This window comes from Geotrypetes seraphini, chromosome 8 (genome assembly GCF_902459505.1).
Source record: "Geotrypetes seraphini chromosome 8, aGeoSer1.1, whole genome shotgun sequence".
NCBI classification, from domain to species: Eukaryota; Metazoa; Chordata; class Amphibia; order Gymnophiona; family Dermophiidae; genus Geotrypetes; species Geotrypetes seraphini.
The window spans coordinates 7,761,773-7,781,194 of NC_047091.1; the positions used below are offsets into that span (position 1 = coordinate 7,761,773).

General features: G+C 46.0%; 1 protein-coding gene and 1 non-coding gene across 3 annotated transcripts in view; one reads left to right on the forward strand and one right to left on the reverse strand.

Moving 5' to 3' along the window:
• Positions 1 to 19,422, forward strand: part of LOC117364569 (membrane-bound O-acyltransferase domain-containing protein 2-like) — a 43,280-nt gene that overhangs the window by 1,065 nt on the left and 22,793 nt on the right. The window contains exons 1-2 of one of the 2 annotated variants that reach the window (XM_033953892.1): positions 9,606 to 9,743; positions 18,905 to 19,050. The exons of the other annotated variant lie outside the window; for it this stretch is intronic. Of the exons in view, the coding sequence (XP_033809783.1) occupies positions 9,666 to 9,743; positions 18,905 to 19,050 (224 nt within the window). The 5' untranslated portion in view covers positions 9,606 to 9,665. Of the gene's footprint in view, positions 1 to 9,605; positions 9,744 to 18,904; positions 19,051 to 19,422 lie in introns of those variants that run through there. 2 annotated transcript variants of the gene reach the window in all.
• Positions 13,338 to 13,410, reverse strand: TRNAR-UCU. The gene has a single exon. It is a non-coding gene; the product is annotated as a tRNA-Arg (tRNA).

Below are 19,422 nucleotides of genomic sequence, written 5' to 3' on the forward strand. Positions count from 1 at the left end.
ACGGCCCTCCCGACAATCGCAGCAGAAGGGTACCCAACCCCTCCTGTCGGTCCTCCCAATGGCCTCCCCTAAGATCGCCGGCAGGAGGGTACCCAACCCCTCCTGCTGGACCCCCCCCCCCCAACGAACCCTCCCACCCCGGAACCCCCTTAGTCTTACTTTCCAAGTTGGACCGGACGGCTCCTCACACGTATGGCCAGCAGGCCTGCCTCCGTCCAAATGAGGCGGGCCCGCCCCTACCCTGCCCAACCCACAGGATCCTAGGGCCTGATTGGTCTAGGCACCTAAAGCCACTCCCGCTATAGGAGGGGCCTTAGGTGCTTGGGCCAATCAGGCCCTAGGATCCTGTGGGTTAGGCAGGGGAGGGGAGGGGCGGGCCCGCCTCATTTGGATGGAGGCAGGCCTGCTGGCCAGACGAGCGAGGAGCTGTCCGGTCCAACTTGGAAAGTAAGACTAAGGGGGTTCCGGGGTGGGAGGGTTCGTTGGGGGGGGTCCAGCAGGAGGGGTTGGGTACCCTCCTGCCGGCGATCTTAGGGGAGGCCATTGGGAGGACCGGCAGGAGGGGTTGGGTACCCTTCTGCTGCGATTGGCAGGAAGGGTTGATCTGACAAATGAGGAGCACGGTGAAACACAGGTAAATAGCGGTTCCTAGAAGGGGGAACATTGGCCCGCGGGGACAAACCTGTTCACCGTTTCCGCGGTCGGTGAATAGCCTTGTCCCCGTCACCGCAGCGACTGCTAGTTTTCTTCCCCGTTTTCGGCGGTGACCCGCGGCTTAAATGCGGTGGCCGCGGGTAAACCGTCACCGTGTCATTCTCTATTATACATGGCAAGATAGCTGGTTTGCTTTAAACAGTGAGTCTGCCAGAACATAAGCCTGAAGGGGAAGGAACACTTAAAGCAACCCAGACCCAAGGCACCGTCCTGCCCAGCCACTGCCCCTGCTGAGGGAACTTGGATCTGGGCACATACTGGACCCTAGATTAGAGAATGACATGGGGACAAATTTTTCCCCGTCCCCGCGGGAATTCATTTTCCTGTCCCATAGAGTTCCTGCCCCATTCCTGCAAGCTCCGTCCTCATCTGCACAAGCCTCAAACACTTTAAAATCCTAAGCAGCAACATTCTAGAGCTCAGATTGTGATGTCATAATGCCTCATTCCACCAATGCCTAAGCTCCGTCCTCATCTGCACAAGCCTCAAACACTTTAAAATCCTAAGCAGCAACATTCTAGAGCTCAGATTGTGATGTCATAATGCCTCATTCCACCAATGCCTAAGCTCCGTCCTCATCTGCACAAGCCTCAAACACTTTAAAATCCTAAGCAGCAACATTCTAGAGCTCAGATTGTGATGTCATAATGCCTCATTCCACCAATGCCTAAGCTCCGTCCTCATCTGCACAAGCCTCAAACACTTTAAAATCCTAAGCAGCAACATTCTAGAGCTCAGACTGTGATGTCATAATGCCTCATTCCACCAATGCCTAAGCTCCGTCCTCATCTGCCCAAGCCTCAAACCCTTTAAAATCAGATGTAGCAAAATTATAGAGCTCAGATTGTGATGTCATAATGCCTCATTCCACCAATGCCTAAGCTCCATCTTCATCTGCACAAGCCTCAAACACTATGAAATCATAAGTAGCAACATTCCAGAGCTCAGATTGTGATGTCATAATGCCTCATTCCACCAATGCCTGGGCTCCGTCCTCATCTGCACAAGCCTCGAACACTTTAAAATCTTAAGTAGCAAAATTCTAGAGCTCAGATTGTGATGTCATAATGCCTCATTCCACCAATGCCTAAGCTCCGTCCTCATCTGCACAAGCCTCGAACACTTTAAAATCTTAAGTAGCAAAATTCTAGAGCTCAGATTGTGATGTCATAATGCCTCATTCCACCAATGCCTAAGCTCCATCTTCATCTGCACAAGCCTCGAACACTTTGAAATCATAAGTAGCAACATTCCAGAGCTCAGATTGTGATGTCATAATGCCTCATTCCACCAATGCCTAAGCTCCGTCCTCATCTGCACAAGCCTCAAACACTTTAAAATCATAAGTAGCAACATTCTAGAGCTCATATTGTGATGTCATAATGCCTCATTCCACCAATGCCTAAGCTCCGTCCTCATCTGCACAAGCCTCGAACACTTTAAAATCTTAAGTAGCAAAATTCTAGAGCTCAGATTGTGATGTCATAATGCCTCATTCCACCAATGCCTAAGCTCCGTCCTCATCTGCACAAGCCTCAAACACTTTGAAATCATAAGTAGCAACATTCCAGAGCTCAGATTGTGATGTCATAATGCCTCATTCCACCAATGCCTGGGCTCCGTCCTCATCTGCACAAGCCTCGAACACTTTAAAATCTTAAGTAGCAAAATTCTAGAGCTCAGATTGTGATGTCATAATGCCTCATTCCACCAATGCCTAAGCTCCGTCCTCATCTGCACAAGCCTCGAACACTTTAAAATCTTAAGTAGCAAAATTCTAGAGCTCAGATTATGATGTCATAATGCCTCATTCCACCAATGCCTAAGCTCCGTCCTCATCTGCACAAGCCTCAAACACTTTAAAACCCTAAGCAGCAAAATTCTAGAGCTCAGATTGTGATGTCATAATGCCTCATTCCACCAATGCCTAAGCTCCATCTTCATCTGCACAAGCCTCAAACACTTTGAAATCATAAGTAGCAACATTCCAGAGCTCAGATTGTGATGTCATAATGCCTCATTCCACCAATGCCTAAGCTCCATCTTCATCTGCACAAGCCTCAAACACTTTGAAATCATAAGTAGCAACATTCCAGAGCTCAGATTGTGATGTCATAATGCCTCATTCCACCAATGCCTAAGCTCCGTCCTCATCTGCACAAGCCTCAAACACTTTAAAACCCTAAGCAGCAAAATTCTAGAGCTCAGATTGTGATGTCATAATGCCTCATTCCACCAATGCCTAAGCTCCATCTTCATCTGCACAAGCCTCAAACACTTTGAAATCATAAGTAGCAACATTCCAGAGCTCAGATTGTGATGTCATAATGCCTCATTCCACCAATGCCTAAGCTCCATCTTCATCTGCACAAGCCTCGAACACTTTAAAATCTTAAGTAGCAAAATTCTAGAGCTCAGATTGTGATGTCATAATGCCTCATTCCACCAATGCCTAAGCTCCATCTTCATCTGCACAAGCCTCGAACACTTTGAAATCATAAGTAGCAACATTCCAGAGCTCAGATTGTGATGTCATAATGCCTCATTCCACCAATGCCTAAGCTCCGTCCTCATCTGCACAAGCCTCAAACACTTTAAAATCATAAGTAGCAACATTCTAGAGCTCATATTGTGATGTCATAATGCCTCATTCCACCAATGCCTAAGCTCCGTCCTCATCTGCACAAGCCTCGAACACTTTAAAATCTTAAGTAGCAAAATTCTAGAGCTCAGATTGTGATGTCATAATGCCTCATTCCACCAATGCCTAAGCTCCGTCCTCATCTGCACAAGCCTCAAACACTTTGAAATCATAAGTAGCAACATTCCAGAGCTCAGATTGTGATGTCATAATGCCTCATTCCACCAATGCCTGGGCTCCGTCCTCATCTGCACAAGCCTCGAACACTTTAAAATCTTAAGTAGCAAAATTCTAGAGCTCAGATTGTGATGTCATAATGCCTCATTCCACCAATGCCTAAGCTCCGTCCTCATCTGCACAAGCCTCGAACACTTTAAAATCTTAAGTAGCAAAATTCTAGAGCTCAGATTATGATGTCATAATGCCTCATTCCACCAATGCCTAAACTCCGTCCTCATCTGCACAAGCCTCAAACACTTTAAAACCCTAAGCAGCAAAATTCTAGAGCTCAGATTGTGATGTCATAATGCCTCATTCCACCAATGCCTAAGCTCCATCTTCATCTGCACAAGCCTCAAACACTTTGAAATCATAAGTAGCAACATTCCAGAGCTCAGATTGTGATGTCATAATGCCTCATTCCACCAATGCCTAAGCTCCGTCCTCATCTGCACAAGCCTCAAACACTTGAAAATCAGACAGAGCTTACAGGAATGGAGCAGGGAGAGCAACAAAATTCATTGGGACGGTGAAATTGAGTTCCTGCGGGGACAGATTTTATCCCTGTGTCATTCTCTACACTAGATTCATGCAGAGTAAATTCACACTCGAGAACTGACCCGTCAAGCACAAAAATCAAACAGTTCCTTTGTTTTAATGAATGACTAGTCATACAGTAGAAAGCACTTTGTAAGCCTGGTATCTTCGGCTCAGTGTATCTCTGGCTGTAGAAAGTTTTGCTTACAACTTTTCAAGTCTCCGGGATCTCAGTTTTGGAACCAAAATGGACTTTATTCCCCCCCCCCCCCCCTTTTCAGAGTTGTTTCTATCCTAGCTCCCATGAAAAATCCATATTTTCTGGTTCACTTGGATTTTTGCTTCTTGATGCGAATTGGCCACCATTTGTCCAGCTGCCCAGTTAAGTCTTTCCAGCCGCTTCACTCCCACCTGTCCACCGAGTTGTGCCAGAGCTCTGACAGCAGCCAGCCATGAAATGAGCTCCTTGTCCACACCTGCAAAGCTCAGGAGCCAGAGCTAAATTAGGATTTGGTCTGGTGTGATGAAAACCGCACCGGTCTAGGAGTGTCTCTCCCTCCCAGAATCCCAGACACACACGCACACACAACTTGGGATGCGCACTGGCAAAAATAAAAAGAATCTGCTTTCATTTCACATACGTATTTATTTTAATAGAAATTTTAACACCAATTTTCTTGATTGTCTTTTATTATTTACGTACGGCTCCTTTTACTAAGCGATGCTAGAGGTTTTTAGTGTGGGCCATGAGCATCGGAGCATTTACCTCTCTGGCCTGCACTAAAAACCTCTAGTGCCGTTTGGTAAAACTCCAAACTGCTGTTCAAACGTCAATCCAAGGCAAGTATTAATATCTTGAAACAATATTCCAAATCCAAATCTTTCAACCTAGTTCCAAGATCTATAATATTAATCTTCTTTCACCATCATCCAATTTTCATATATACCTTCAATGGTGCCAGAGACCTCAGAAACACCCCTCCTCCGTCCCGTTATAGGTAAAAAAAAAATTTTACGGGGAGGACTGGGCAGACTTGCATGGTCTGTATATGGCCATTTGGGGGGAGGATGGGCTGGAGGGGGCTACAATGGCTGGGAGGGTGTAAATGGGCTGGAGTAAGTCTTAACAGAGATTTCGGCAGTTGGAACCCAAGCACAGTACTGGGTAGAGCTTTGGATTCTTGCCCAGAAATAGCTAAAAAGAAAAAATTAAAAAAAATTAAAAAAAAAAAAAAAAATTTAAATTGAATCAGGTTGGGCAGACTGGATGGACCATCCGGGTCTTTATCTGCCGTCATCTACTATGTTACTATGTTACATTTTTACAATTTCTTGTTTTACTTTCAGGCTAATCTAATATAATAAAATGGTAAGCTGCGCATGCGCACTTCCTATGCGTGCGCTGGTTTTCCGTGAGCTGTAGCGACACATAGGAAGTGCGCATGCGCGGCTTACGATTCTTTGAAAGGCGCGGCGGTGGCTACTCTCACGATCCCCGCCTGCGTCGGACTTCCGACGCAGGTGGGGATCATGAGAGGAGCCACCGCCGCGTCTTTCAACTAAAAAAACAAAAACAAGGCGGATGTCGGCCCGATGGCTACAGTTCACCGCTGAATCCGGTGAGGAGTGCTTCCCTCAACAGGAACCGTCGGGTCTAATTCAAATACTCCCAGCAAGTCGGGAGGGGGCGGAGCAGGCTCGCACGCCTGGCGGGGACCGGACAGGAACTAGACTCCCTGCAGGAGCCAGCCTGATGGCTGGAGATCACCGGACTAAACTAAAACTAAACTAAACTAAGCCTTAAGTTTATATACCGCATCATCTCCACGGAAGTGGAGCTCGACACGGTTTACAAAGCTTAAAAATACAAGAAGAGAGGGGAGAGAGAATTTACAAGAGCATATGAAAAGAGGGGAAGTAAGCAGGAGATGTTATATATTAGAGAAAAGCCAGGTTTTCAGTTGTTTTCAAAACAGTTGGATGTAAGAGTTGTAAGAGATAGCTGGGGGGAACGAACTCTTTATGGTAGTGATCTTCTCATTGAAAAAATTGGCTAAGTCATTTGGAGATGGGAGGGTGGGGGAGGGGGAGGAGTCATTTTTAGAAGTTAGGTTTCGCCAGATGTGGAAGAGTGTACTGTTTTGGTTTTTTGATCTGGAGATTTTATCTCCATAGAAGATCTTCCTAGCTTTTTTTAGTACAGAGTTGTAGAATTTGATGTTTTCTCTCCAGGATTACCTATCTGAAGGGGATTTCGATTTTTTCCATCTTCGCTCTAGGGCTCGGCATTTCTGTTTTAATTCCCTGTGGTATGGGAGATACCAGGGGGCCTTGTGAGAGTAGGAGATGGATTTAGTGGCTATAGGGGCAAGAGCACAGTACGTGGTTTCGGAAAGAGTCACCCAGTTGTGCCAGATTGCGTCTGGGTCCGTGTGATTGGGAAGAGGAGGGAATTTGTTGAGGAACTGGGACCAGAATAGTTCACTAGTGATTTTTTTGCGGTAGGTGATGGAGTTTGAGGCTCGGGTAGGGGTACCAAGGACTGACATGAAGACAGGGAGGCAAAAAGAGCCTAGGAGGTGATCAGACCAGGGGACAGGTTCCCAACGGGTCTCATCAGTGGAGGTTTTGTGCTCAGTCAGGTCGAGAAAGCTGATGATGTCGATGGAGTGCCCCTTTTCGTGGGTAGGGGTGGGCGGTGGGGCGGTGAAGCCTAAAGAAATGAGGAAGTCTTTGAAATCAGTTGTGTCCTTGTTGGTGTTGTCCTCTAGGTGAAGGTTTATGTCGCCAATGATCAGTAGTCTTTGGAATTTTAGATAGGCCCTTGTTATGGTCTCAAGAACAATTTCAGAGGATTTGTTCCAGGGGGTGGGAGGGCGGTAAAGTAACAGGATGCCTAATGGGTGGGGATGAAGTTCGTCATTTATTGAAGCTAACATGAATTCTAAGGAAGGATGGCTGCCCTTTTCAAGAAGCTCAACATTAAAGAATGATTTGTAGAGAAGGGCAAGACCTCCTCCTTTCCGGTTTATTCTAGGGGAGAAAAGACCATGGTAGCCTGGGGGGCAGAGTTCATTTTGAGTGAGTAAGTCATCTTTTCCAATCCATGATTCAGAGATGCACAGAAAACCCGGATCACGATCCTCGAGTAAATCTCTTATTATTTGGGTCTTATTTCTGATGGATCTGGCGTTACAATAGAGGGTAGGGACTGGGGTGAGAGAGTCTGAGGTAAGGTTGGGTAGGTTTGCTGGGGGAACAGGTTTCAAGGAGGCGAGGTTAACTCCTCGGTGTTTTTTGAAGTGATGGGGTCTGGTGGGTACTAGCGTGGGGATTCTGAGGCCAGGACAGGTGTTGTTGATGAATGTGGCATCAGGAGAGTTTGGGGGGAGAGGTTTTTGGGAGTGGGAAGTGTTTGTGAGGGAGAAGAGAAGGAGGATAAGGGGCCAGAGTGAAGGCTTCATGGTTGGAGTCAGGTGGGCCAATGAGAAGGGGTTAGTCAGAGAATTTGCCAGGAGGAGGGGAAGGGGAAGAGAGAGTTGAAAGAAACAGGCAGTGCAGTTGAAGATAAGACAAGGAGTGTATCCTGGGGTCGGGATTATTATTATTATTTTTTTTTTTTTTTTTTAATTATTGATTTATTTATTTAATTTTTTTTTTTTTTTTTTTTGTGGGATTTGCCGACCAGGGGGGGGACAAGTTAAAAGTACACGTTGCCGATTAGAAAGTTGGGCACGGGCAGCTGCCCGAAGTCGCCGGGCTGAAAAGTGAGGAGCAGCACCCGAAGGCAGAGGGCTGCTCCTGAAGAAATCCGGTGAAGTTAGCAGGGGATTCGGGGGCGGAGCAGGGCTCCCACGCGGCCCGAGTCGCGGGTTGAATGTGAGGAGCAGCACCCGATGGCAGAGGGCTGCTCCTGAAGAAAAAACAATGAAACTCGCAGGGGATTCGGGGGCGGAGCAGGGCTCCCACGCTGCCCGAAGTTGCTGGGCTGAGAGTGAGGAGCAGCACCCGAAGGCAGGGGAGCTGCTCCTGAGGAGGTCAGGCGAAACTGGACAGGGGGAGCAGGTAAGGGGGTGCTGCAGTACAGGAGGGAAGGTGATTCTGGACAGGGGGGGAGGTAACAGGACGGGAGGCCTACTGCTGGATAGGGGAAGCAGGGAAGAGGTGCTGCTAGACGGGGGGTGGGGGGGAGGTAAAAGGAAGGGAGAAGGGCTCCTGCAAAGGAGAAGAGCTACTGCTGGATATGGGGAGCTGGAAATGGGGTGATGCTGAACAGGGGGAGATAAAAGAAGAAGGGCTACTGCTATATAGGGGGAGCAGGGAATGGGTGGGGGTGCTGCTGGACAGGGAGGAGGTAAAAGTAAGGGAGAAGGGCTGCTAGCACCCGTTAATGTAACGGGCTAAACAACTAGTGTAATTAATATTTAATAACTGATGCCAAGATTAAGGAAGGCATTTTTGTCGGGCCACAGATCAGACACGTCATCAATGACGAGAGATTTGAAGATCTGTTAGTTGGGCCAGAAAAAAAAAATCGCCTGGAAAGCATTCAAGGATGTCGTTGAGAATTTTCTTGGTAGTTACAGCTCAACAAACTATAGTCAACTGGTTGACAAAACTTCTTAGAGCAGACAAAACCATGAACCACTGAAGATGCACTTTCTACATTCACCCTTGGATTTCTTCCCTGCAAATCTTGGCGCAGTCAGCGACGAACATAGCGAAAGGTTTCACCAGGACATTGCCACTATGAAAAAAAGAGGTCGGGGCAACTGGAATCCATCAATGCTGGCTGACTTTTTTTTTTTTTTTTCTTTTTTCTTTTAAATATATGTTTATTGAGAATGGCAAATGGCCCAGACCAGAACACAATCGGCAAAGGAACAATACAGGAAGAGCAAGAATAACAATATAAAATCTAGCTATTAGAAACCTCCCCAGAAAGGGAGTCCAGCCAGTGGCTATTGTTGGACACGGCAACGAGATGCACCGAATACTGAGTACAAACGAAAATCAGCAGGAAAGCACTTTTAGCCACGGCGAACTATCGCAGCGTATCGGAAACTTTGTGCATTGCCATCGTGGTTCTCAAAATTCCTACGTGATACAGTCAAGTGGGAAATGATATTTGTGTTTATTTTGAAGGGGTCTATCATAATCACCAGTTTGTTTTAAGGAAGCAAGACGTTTGGAAAAATTTGTTGTCCGGTGAAATGATTGTCTAGATTAAGACTCATCGGAAGTTCTCTGGGAGTGAACAAGCACCTTTGTAGACTAAAAGGGAGGGGAGAGGTTTCCTACGCGGCATATGATGTACACAGGGCTCGGTTTTGGTAACAGAGGTGTGTACAGGGCTGGCCCCACAGTCTCTCCTCTGCCCAATGAATGGGGAGGGAGAGCATGTGGGGGGGAGGAAATACAGCAAGGACAGAGTTTCACCAGGACAAGGGGGTGTGTTCCTTATCAGGACTGCTTCGAGAATACCGTATTTTTCTCCTGGGCTACAGTCCAAGCCTCAGAAGCACGGAGGGGGGAGGGGGGGGAAGTAGCAGTTATGGATATTCCAGAGCCAGACAGCGGCAAGGACGGCCCAGGCAGGATGGAGGCTCTCGGCAGCCTGCCTCCTGAACAGGTAACATTGCTCATAGATCTTTCTGGGACATCAGGGATGTTGCAAGGGTCAGACCTGGCTCGCAGACCCTAAACTGCAACCACAGAAGCAAGGGCGCAGAGTGAGGTAGGGGAGAGGACAGACTGCTTCCAACTTCTCTCTCTCCCCCTCCCCCCAGCTCCCTACACACTCTCTCACACTCAGATCCACCTGGCTCAGAGGCATTTCTAGAGCACCAGTAAGCCAGTAAAGAGCAATATGGAAAGAAATTCTATTTCTCCTCTGGAGAGAGATAGAGGGCAGATAAAATGATCAAATCCCATTTCAAATTATGGAGATTCTGCCACTAAATGTGCGGAGTAGAGCAATCGTATTTGGAACCCCCTCAATCAAAGGTTTTCCTGTATAAATGAATAGAGATAAAGATATAAATACACCCCCCCCCAAAAAAAAAATATATATATATATTTTAAAAGTATGATGCCCAATTAGTGTTTTATAGAGCTGTTCTGGAAGGTGTTAGAGTGAAAAATCATTATTGAGTTGAATCATGAAAATCTTTGGGGGTGGGTGAAGTCCAAAACCAATGCCCTATTCTTGGAAATGTCATTTATTCTTTACTGATGGGTCTGTATTGTTTTATGATTCTATCCTGCATAGCTTTATGCAACTGATTTTTAATGTTTTATTTCTTTTCTGGCTCGGTTGATTTTAATTCTGGTGTTATTATTGTTTGTGATTTATTATATGATCTGTGTCTGGTTTTTGTCTTATGTTTACGCTCGCAAGCTGTGAAGCTTAGATTTGCAGCGCACAAGACATTTTTTTGCATAAATCCGTCTGGTTTGAGTTATTCTTCTCCGGCTTGAGCAATAAATTCCTGAAAGATGTGCTAGAAATCAATAATTCCGATCAAATCAATCCAGACAGGATTCTCAATGCACACTGCAGGTTAGGAGTTCTGAAAATGTATGTCACTGATTAATATAGCTGCAGAGAGGGCTGGTAGAAGGTATAGATGCTTTCGGTCATCTTCCAATTGTATGCCTCCCTCCCACCCCTCCACCAACCCCATTCCGCAATTTTTACTGTTCTTGTCTACCTCACATAGCCTAACATATTCCCGTTCCTCTGCCCCTATCCATCTTGGACCAGCATTCCCCCCCCCAGTCTTCTCCTCCCCCCAATCCTAGCAGTCTAGCATCTTATGTCTCTCCCTAACTGTTGATCCTGCATCTCCCCTTTCTTCCTCCCCCATCCCCTTGCTGTGGTGGCAACATAGAAGAGCCGGAGCTCAGCAGACAGGCCCGCAGCCAAACAATGAAGAAAGAGGGGGCCCCAGCCACATTCACACTGCTAAAAAAATGGCACATCCCATTAACGTAGGCAGGTTTGGCATGCTTCTTTACTTAGTTGTCAGCCTGCCCTTCTAGTTCTACCCACCGTAGATTGGCAGAAGGGAAGGGGCATGCTCTGGCTGCCTACTGCCTTTTTTAATCTTCTCAAATCTCTTAGGCAAACTGCCAAGTTTCCCCAATGGAAGCACCAGCCCTGGCTGCAAAAGGTGAGAGGACAGAGAAGTGAAATGACCTGCATAGTTAGCAGGTGAAACTTGCTCTTCAGGATTTCTCCTGACTCATTCTTCAGGGCTCTTGGGAGAGGCCACACCTCTGCCACCTCCTTGCTCATCCGGTTTCTGGAACTGAGCCAAGGAGGGTTTCAGACTCTGCGATGAATAAATAACCACTCTCTAGGACGACAATATCAGCGGTAGTTTGTGCTGATAAATGCTTTCAGCTCTACTGAATCCATTTCAGTAGCTTGTATGACTCAATTGAACACTGGTGACTCTTATGTCATTTCTATGTTGCGATATGCTGCTTGTAACCTGCCTAGAACTCCATTTTGTGAGGATTTTGATGGGGGTTTAAGATTGCAACTAACATAACATGGGCTCGGAGGTACATATCTGCATAGAGAGACAGACGGATAGGAGATGCGAAGGAGACGCAAGAAATCACGGAGGTTCATTGGGAATCTATTGCCCGCTCTGAGTAGGAATCAGCCACGTTCACTTTGGCTTCTGGAGATCCTAGGGTGCAACATATTTTGGGTTTGCTCAATAGCAGCTCTTGTAAAAGGGGATAAGAATCTACCAGAGACATTCCACTAATACGCTCCCTTCCACCCGCAAGTGTCCCTGTCTGCGTCTATTAGGCACCTCCCCTCTGACCCAAATATATTTACAAACATAAGAATTGCCCTACTGGGACAGACTGAAGGTCCATCAAGTCCAGTATCCAACAGTGGCCAACCCAGGTCCCAAGTACCTGGCAGAAACTCAAAGAGTGGCAACATTCCAGAGCTGAGACTGTGATGTCATAATGCCTCATTCCACCAATGCCTAAGAGCCAACCTCATCTGTGATGTCACAATGGCTTGATTGTCCTATACTCAGCTCACATAAGAACATAAGACAGACCGAAGGTCCATCAAGCTCAGTATCATGTTTCCAACAGTGGCCAAACCAGGTCCCAAGTGTCTAGCTGGATCCCAAGTAGTTAAACAGATTTTATTCTGCTTATCTTAGGAATAAGCAGTGGATTTCCCCAAGCCATCTCAATAATGGCCTATGGACTTCTCTTTGAGGAAATTATCCAAACGTTTTTTAAAGAAAGTGTAGGGGGAGGAAAGTTGGCCATAAAAAATGTGAGTGACAATAAATTATCTTTAGTCATACTGCAACTTCCTCCTCTTTGATATTCAACTTGTTCCCGCTTTCTTTGTGTCTCCTGTTTGATTATTACCTCTTTTTTTCGGTTCCATAACTCCTCCAATGAACTTTCTTATCGTGCTTATGGGGGTGATTTTGACGCATTTTAAGATGTTGCTATGCCTGCAGAGAGAAACAGCAGAGGAAAGCTGTCGTAAGAACACAAGCGTTGCCACCCCGGGGAAGATTCATCAAGCTTAGTATCCTGTTTCCAACAGCAGCCAACCCCAATCACAAGCACCTGGCAAGATCCCAAAACAGTAAAACAGATTTTAAGTTGCTTATCCTAGAAATAAGCAGTGGATTTTCCCAAGTCCATCTTAATAATGGTTTATGGACTTTTGGGAAAGTGGATAAACTTTTTTCAAACCCTGCTAAGCTAACTGCTTTTACCACTTTCTCTGGCAACTAATTCCAGAGTTTAATCGCATGCCACATGGAGAAATGTTTCCCCCCACATTTTAAGATTACTTCTTAGTAGCTTCATTGCCCCTAGTCCTTGAATTTTTGGAAAGAGGAAACAAGTGGTTCATGTCTACCTGTGAAATCCTTCCTTTTCAGTCTACCATAGATTATTAAGGGATCCTTCTACTAAAATACATTAAGTTTGGGGTTTAACATGCTATAACACAGGATTTTAACATGTGGTAAGTCCAAAATTAATGCTGCATCAAGAGGGGTGTTCCTAGGGTTATCATAGTTGACAATGAAGAAACCCAGACATAAGAACATAAGAATAGCCCTACTGGGTCAGACCAATGGTCCATCAAGCCCAGTAGCCCGTTCTCACGGTGGCCAATCCAGGTCATTAGTACCTGGCCAAAACCCAAGAAAAGAATGACTACCCCAGATGGGACTTGAACCCACAATCCCTGGCTTAGAAGGCCAGTGCCTTATCCATTAGGCCACTGATACATGGCCCCACCCTGTTCTGCCTCCAGCCTCGCCCCCAAAAGCGCCTCTCTTTCTTCCTGACTTCTAGGCCACATCTGAAGGACCTCCAGCATGCGTTGTTGCACGTGCCATCATTCGTGCATGCTTGTTGAAGGTCCTCCAGACACGGCCGCAGCTCAGGGCTTTCCAAAACCCAGACAAACTGCTGGGTTTTGGAAAGTCCATCCAGGAACCTGGACAGCCCTCTAAAAATAGGACATGTCCTGGTTTTCCCGGACTTCTGGTAACCCTAGGTGTTCCCATGATTTTTTATTGCAGGTCCAGTGTTTACACTCAGATTAATACATTCTGGTTCTGCATTAACTGTTTTTTAGCCAGTCAGGTTATAGTAAGTACAGTAAAACCTTGGATTGCAAGTAACTTGGTTTGTAAGTGTTTTGCAAGACAAGCAAAACATTTCATTACATTTTAACTTGATATACAAGCAAGGAATTGCAATACGAGTACATACAGTATACACACATCACAACTGAGCCGATGGTTCTTCTCTCTCTGACGCTGCGGGAGTGAAGAGACTGTTCTAAACGAGCGAGGTCTTGCAATACGAGTACATACAATATACACGCGCCACATCATCACAACTGAGCCGATGGTTCTTCTCTCTCTGACGCTGCGGGAGTGTAGAGACTGTTCGAAACGAGCGAGGTCTTGCAATACAAGTACATACAGTATACACGCGTCACATCATCACAACTGAGCCGATGGTTCTTCTCTCTCCTGACGCTGCGGGAGTGTAGTGACTGTTCTAAACGAGCGAGGTCTTGCAATACGAGTACATACAGTATACACACGTCACATCATCACAACTGAGCCGATGGTTCTTCTCTCTCTGACGCTGCGGGAGTGTAGTGACTGTTCTAAATGAGCGAGGTCTTGCAATACAAATCATCTGAGTTTTCATTATTTATAAGGGAAATTCGCTTTGATATACAAGTGCTTTGGATTACAAGCATGCTTCTGGAACGAATTATGCTCGCAAATCAAGGTTCTACTGTATAATGTTCTAGCAATGCTTCCATACCCACTCTGTGCCCATGTCCTAGCAGAAAAATTCATTAAAGAATGGAAACAAAGAAATACAAAACTCCTTAATGCGGTCACATAGGCCTAGATTCACTAAGGGCACGGATCCGATCTGTGTCCGGGGGGGCTGATTCACTAATCACCCTCATGCAAATGAGGGTGATTGGAATCACGCCCCCAACCGACTGAATCAAGCGATCCTTGAGCATGCGCAGACCCTTTGTAGATGGTCTGCTCATGCTTAAAGAGCAGCAACCTTTTTTTTTTAATTTTTGGTTTTACTTTTCTTTGCGAGCCTGTGGTTATAACCCACGGGTTAAAACCACGGGCCGTAGATTCAGGGCAGGAGAGTAGAGTCGAGCAGGAGAGTGGAGACAGGGCGGCCAGAGGAGAGTCGGGGGAGGAGAGCAGACGGGAGAATCCAGGCCGAGAGAGCAAGATGCAGTTGGAAAACAGTTAGCGACTGGTCCCCCCCCAGCAGTCGCTTCTTTTGTCGATTGGCCAGCCCAGTCGGGTTTCAAGATTTGTTTTGTAAATCGCTGCCTGCGTACATTTTAACGCCGAGCCCCCCTCATTTGCATGCACGGATCGTATCAGATCGGAGGATTATTGGGACAGAGGTTAGTGAATCAGGCTGGAGGAAAATCAGTGGTTCCCAACCCTGTCCTGATGGACCACCAGGCCAATCGGGTTTTCAGGATCGCCCTAATGAATATGCATGGAGCAGATTTGCATGCCTTTCACTTCCATTATATGCAAATCTCTCTCATGCATATTCATTAGGGCTAGCCTGAAAACCCGACTGGCCTAGTGGTCCTCCAGGACAGGGTTGGGAACCACTGATTCTAGACCATATATTAACCCCATAGTAAAGGATTGTGAAAAATTGCAAGAGTAATTTGCAAGTCTGGGAGATTGGACATCAAAATGGCAGATTATGTTTAATGTGAGCAAGTGCAAAGTGACACATGTGGGAAAGAGGAACCCGAACTATAGCTAAATCAGTGATTCCCAACCCTGTCCTGGAGGAACACCAGGCCAATCGGGTTTTCAGGCTAGCCCTAATGAATATGCATGAGAGAGATTTGCATATGATGGAAGTGATAGGCATGCAAATTTGCTTCATGCATATTCATTAGGGCTAGCCTGAAAACCCAATTGGCCTGGTGTTCCTCCAGGACAGGGTTGGGAACCACTGAGCTAAATAATGCAGGGTTCCATGTTAGGAGTCACTGCCCAGGAAAAGGATCTAGATGTCATTCCTAAGGATACATTGAAACCTTCAGCTCAGTGTGTGGTGGCAGCTAAGAAAGCAAATTGAATGTTAGGAATTATCAGAAAAGGAATGGAAAATAAAGATGAGTGTTATAATGTCCTTGAATTGCTCCATACGGTGTGCGATTCTGTTATTGCATCTGAAAAAAAATATAGCGGAATTGAAAGAGGTACAGAAAAAGGCAATGTAATCTATCTAATTTACCTGGGGCTTGCCCAGGGTTACAAGGAGCAGTGTGGGATTTGAACCCACAACCTCAGGGTGCTGAGGCTGGAGCTCTAACCACTGTGCTACACTCTCCTCCAATAGTATCAGAAGTGAGCCAAGGATAGAACAATGAAGCCATTGTGACATCACTGATGAGGTTGGCTCTTATTGGTGGAATGAGGCATTATGACATCAGGGAAAGGGTTGGGGCTTGTATACTGCCTTTTTGTAATTATACAATCACACTCAAAGCGGTTTACATAGAGGTACTTCAAGCATTTTCCCCATCTGTCCCGGTGGAATTACAATCTACCTCATGTACTTAACCTGAACAAAAAAAAAGTATAAAATGAAAAATTTACCCTATATTATAATGTTGTAAATTCTTATTTTAAAGCCGAAGTTGGAGTCAGTACAGTTTTTCCAACTCTGACTCCACCCAAAATTGTTTTCAACTCTAACTCCACAGCCCCACCTGTAGGTGAGGGTTAGGTCTTGCCCCACAATAGAAGTAAAAATGTGTAGAGTGAAAAAACTGTGGGGGGGGGGCAATTTTAGTTCATTTAGACTTTTCTCTCCAGATTTTTAAAAAACTTTTTAAGATTTGCTAATTAACTTAACGCATGTTAATTTGTAGGTTAATGAGCATTGCATTAAGGGCCTCTTTTACAAAAGCTTCAGTAGTGATAATCCTGCGGCAGACACACCAAAGCCCATTCAGTTCCTATGGGCTTCTGTGCATTTGTTGCAGGAGAATCGCTAAGGCGACTTTGTAAAAGAGGCCCTAAGTTACGGTGCACTATCCCCCCCCCCCCCCTTTTACTAAACTGCGATAGCGGTTATTAGAGCAGGGTGCCACGCTGAATGCTTGGCACAGCTCCCGATGCTCACAGAGTTCTTATGAGTGTTGGGAGCAGCGCAGACTCCCTGCACTAATAACTGCTATCACGGTTTAGTAAAAGCGGGGGGGGGGGGGGGAGGTATATTTTTTCAAACAAGCAAATAAGTTGAATGTATACTAACATATAGTGGATGCTGCAAATGGCCAGACTGGATGGGCCATTTGGCCTTTATCTGTCATCATGTTTCTATAACCATGAAGCTCTATGACCTCACAATGCAAGTGTTATGAGCCTTAGCCTATTACCATGAAGCTCTATGACCTCACAATGCAAGTGTTATGAGCCTTAGCCTATTACCATGAAGCTCTATGACCTCACAATGCAAGTGTTATGAGCCTTAGCCTATTACCATGAAGCTCTATGACCTCACAATGCAAGTGTTATGAGCCTTAGCCTATTACCATGAAGCTCTATGACCTCACAATGCAAGTGTTATGAGCCTTAGCCTATTACCATGAAGCTCTATGACCTCACAATGCAAGTGTTATGAGCCTTAGCCTATTACCATGAAGCTCTATGACCTCACAATGCAAGTGTTATGAGCCTTAGCCTATTACCATGAAGCTCTATGACCTCACAATGCAAGTGTTAAGAGCCTTAGCCTATTACCATGAAGCTCTATGACCTCATAATGCAAGTGTTATGAGCCTTAGCCTATTACCATGAAGCTCTATGACCTCACAATGCAAGTGTTAAGAGCCTTAGCCTATAACCATGAAGCTCTATGACCTCACAATGCAAGTGTTATGAGCCTTAGCCTATTACCATGAAGCTCTATGACCTCACAATGCAAGTGTTATGAGCCTTAGCCTATTACCATGAAGCTCTATGACCTCACAATGCAAGTGTTATGAGCTTTAGCCTATTACCATGAAGCTCTATGACCTCACAATGCAAGTGTTATGAGCTTTAGCCTATTACCATGAAGCTCTATGACCTCACAATGCAAGTGTTATGAGCCTTAGCCTATTACCATGAAGCTCTATGACCTCACAATGCAAGTGTTAAGAGCCTTAGCCTATTACCATGAAGCTCTATGACCTCACAATGCAAGTGTTATGAGCCTTAGCCTATTACCATGAAGCTCTATGACTTCACAATGCAAGTGTTAAGAGCCTTAGCCTATAACCATGAAGCTCTATGACCTCACAATGCAGGTGTAAAGAGTCTTAGCCTATAGGGAGAGGAGGAGATAGTGGATGCTGAGGATGGACAGACCAGATGGGCCATTTGGCCTTTATCTGCTGTCATGTTTCTGTGTTTTAACCCTTTAATTGACAGATGGTGAAACGGCTGCTTTAAGTATCTTGATGCTGAATGAGAGCAACAGTGCCAAGTAAAAGGCATTTGGCAATGCAGATCTTCCATATGAGCCGTAGAAAACATATGTTGCTTCTGAGCAATAATGCCAAATAAAGGGTTAAATTCACATCCCTTTAGTTCCCTCTAAGGCCCTGGTTCTATAAAGGACACCTAAAGTTAGGCACCTAGATTGACACACCTAGAAAGTTTAATCAGCACCAATAATGAGCAATTAGCAGCTCATAATTAGCAAGAAATAAAATTAATTGGACAGTAGGCGCCTAGTCCAAGGTGTCTACTTGAAAGAGGGCGTGGTTAGGGGCGGATCTGGGGCATGTTTTGCATATAGGCGCCTAAACTGTACTTAGGTGTCAGTATGTTGGCCAAGAAAGTTCAGGCTTAGGCTTAGGGGGTGCCTAAGTTTAGGTTAGGGTTGCCAGATTTTCCAATCGGATAATCCAGACCCCTAGACCCGCCCCCCAGGCCCCGCCCACCCCACCCTGTAATGCCCTAATCCTGCCTTCAATCCCGCCCTAGCCTCGCCCCCTTCTCTTGTCGGGCACGGAGGACATGTTTGGGGAAATCCAGACGTCTGTTAACCCTACGCTAGGTGCGATTCTAAAAATAGCATCCCGCGTTCCTCGGCACCTATAGAACCAGGGCCTTAGTGCAGAAGAATTCGTAAAGGATCTTTGCGCCTTCTTGTCCTAATTTTCATCGCTTTTCCATGTTCCTCTTCCCACAGGTGAGCTTCCTCCTAAGCCAGATCTGCGCGCTGCCTCTAGCTGTTCTTTTCCGGAACTATCTGCACCCCTCAAAGACCAGCCCCACCATCAGGCATACTGTGGCCACCCTACTGGGCTTCTACCTCTGTATGTTTTGCTATGGCTGGTAAGCATTCGTTTCCAATTTTGTCTGTGGCTCTGTTGCTTCCCAGCATGTCCTCTTGAGGCAGTTGTCCAATACTGGGGTTACCATACGTCAGAATTTCCCAAGACATGTCCTCTTTATCGAGGACATGTCCAGGGGTCGGGATGGCTTTTTCAAAACCCAGCCCTTTGCCCGGGTTTTGAACAATGTCCTGTTAGCAGTGACGTATGCACGCATGCGTCTGAGGTCATCGCGTCACATCAGCACATGCGCAAATGCTCTCCCGACAGGCAAAATGTTAATGGGTTGAGGTTGGGGTCAGGGCTGAGGGTGGGACTGGGGCGTGACTCGGGCAGAAACCTGTCCACGACTGCGTCAAGGAGACTCCTTTGC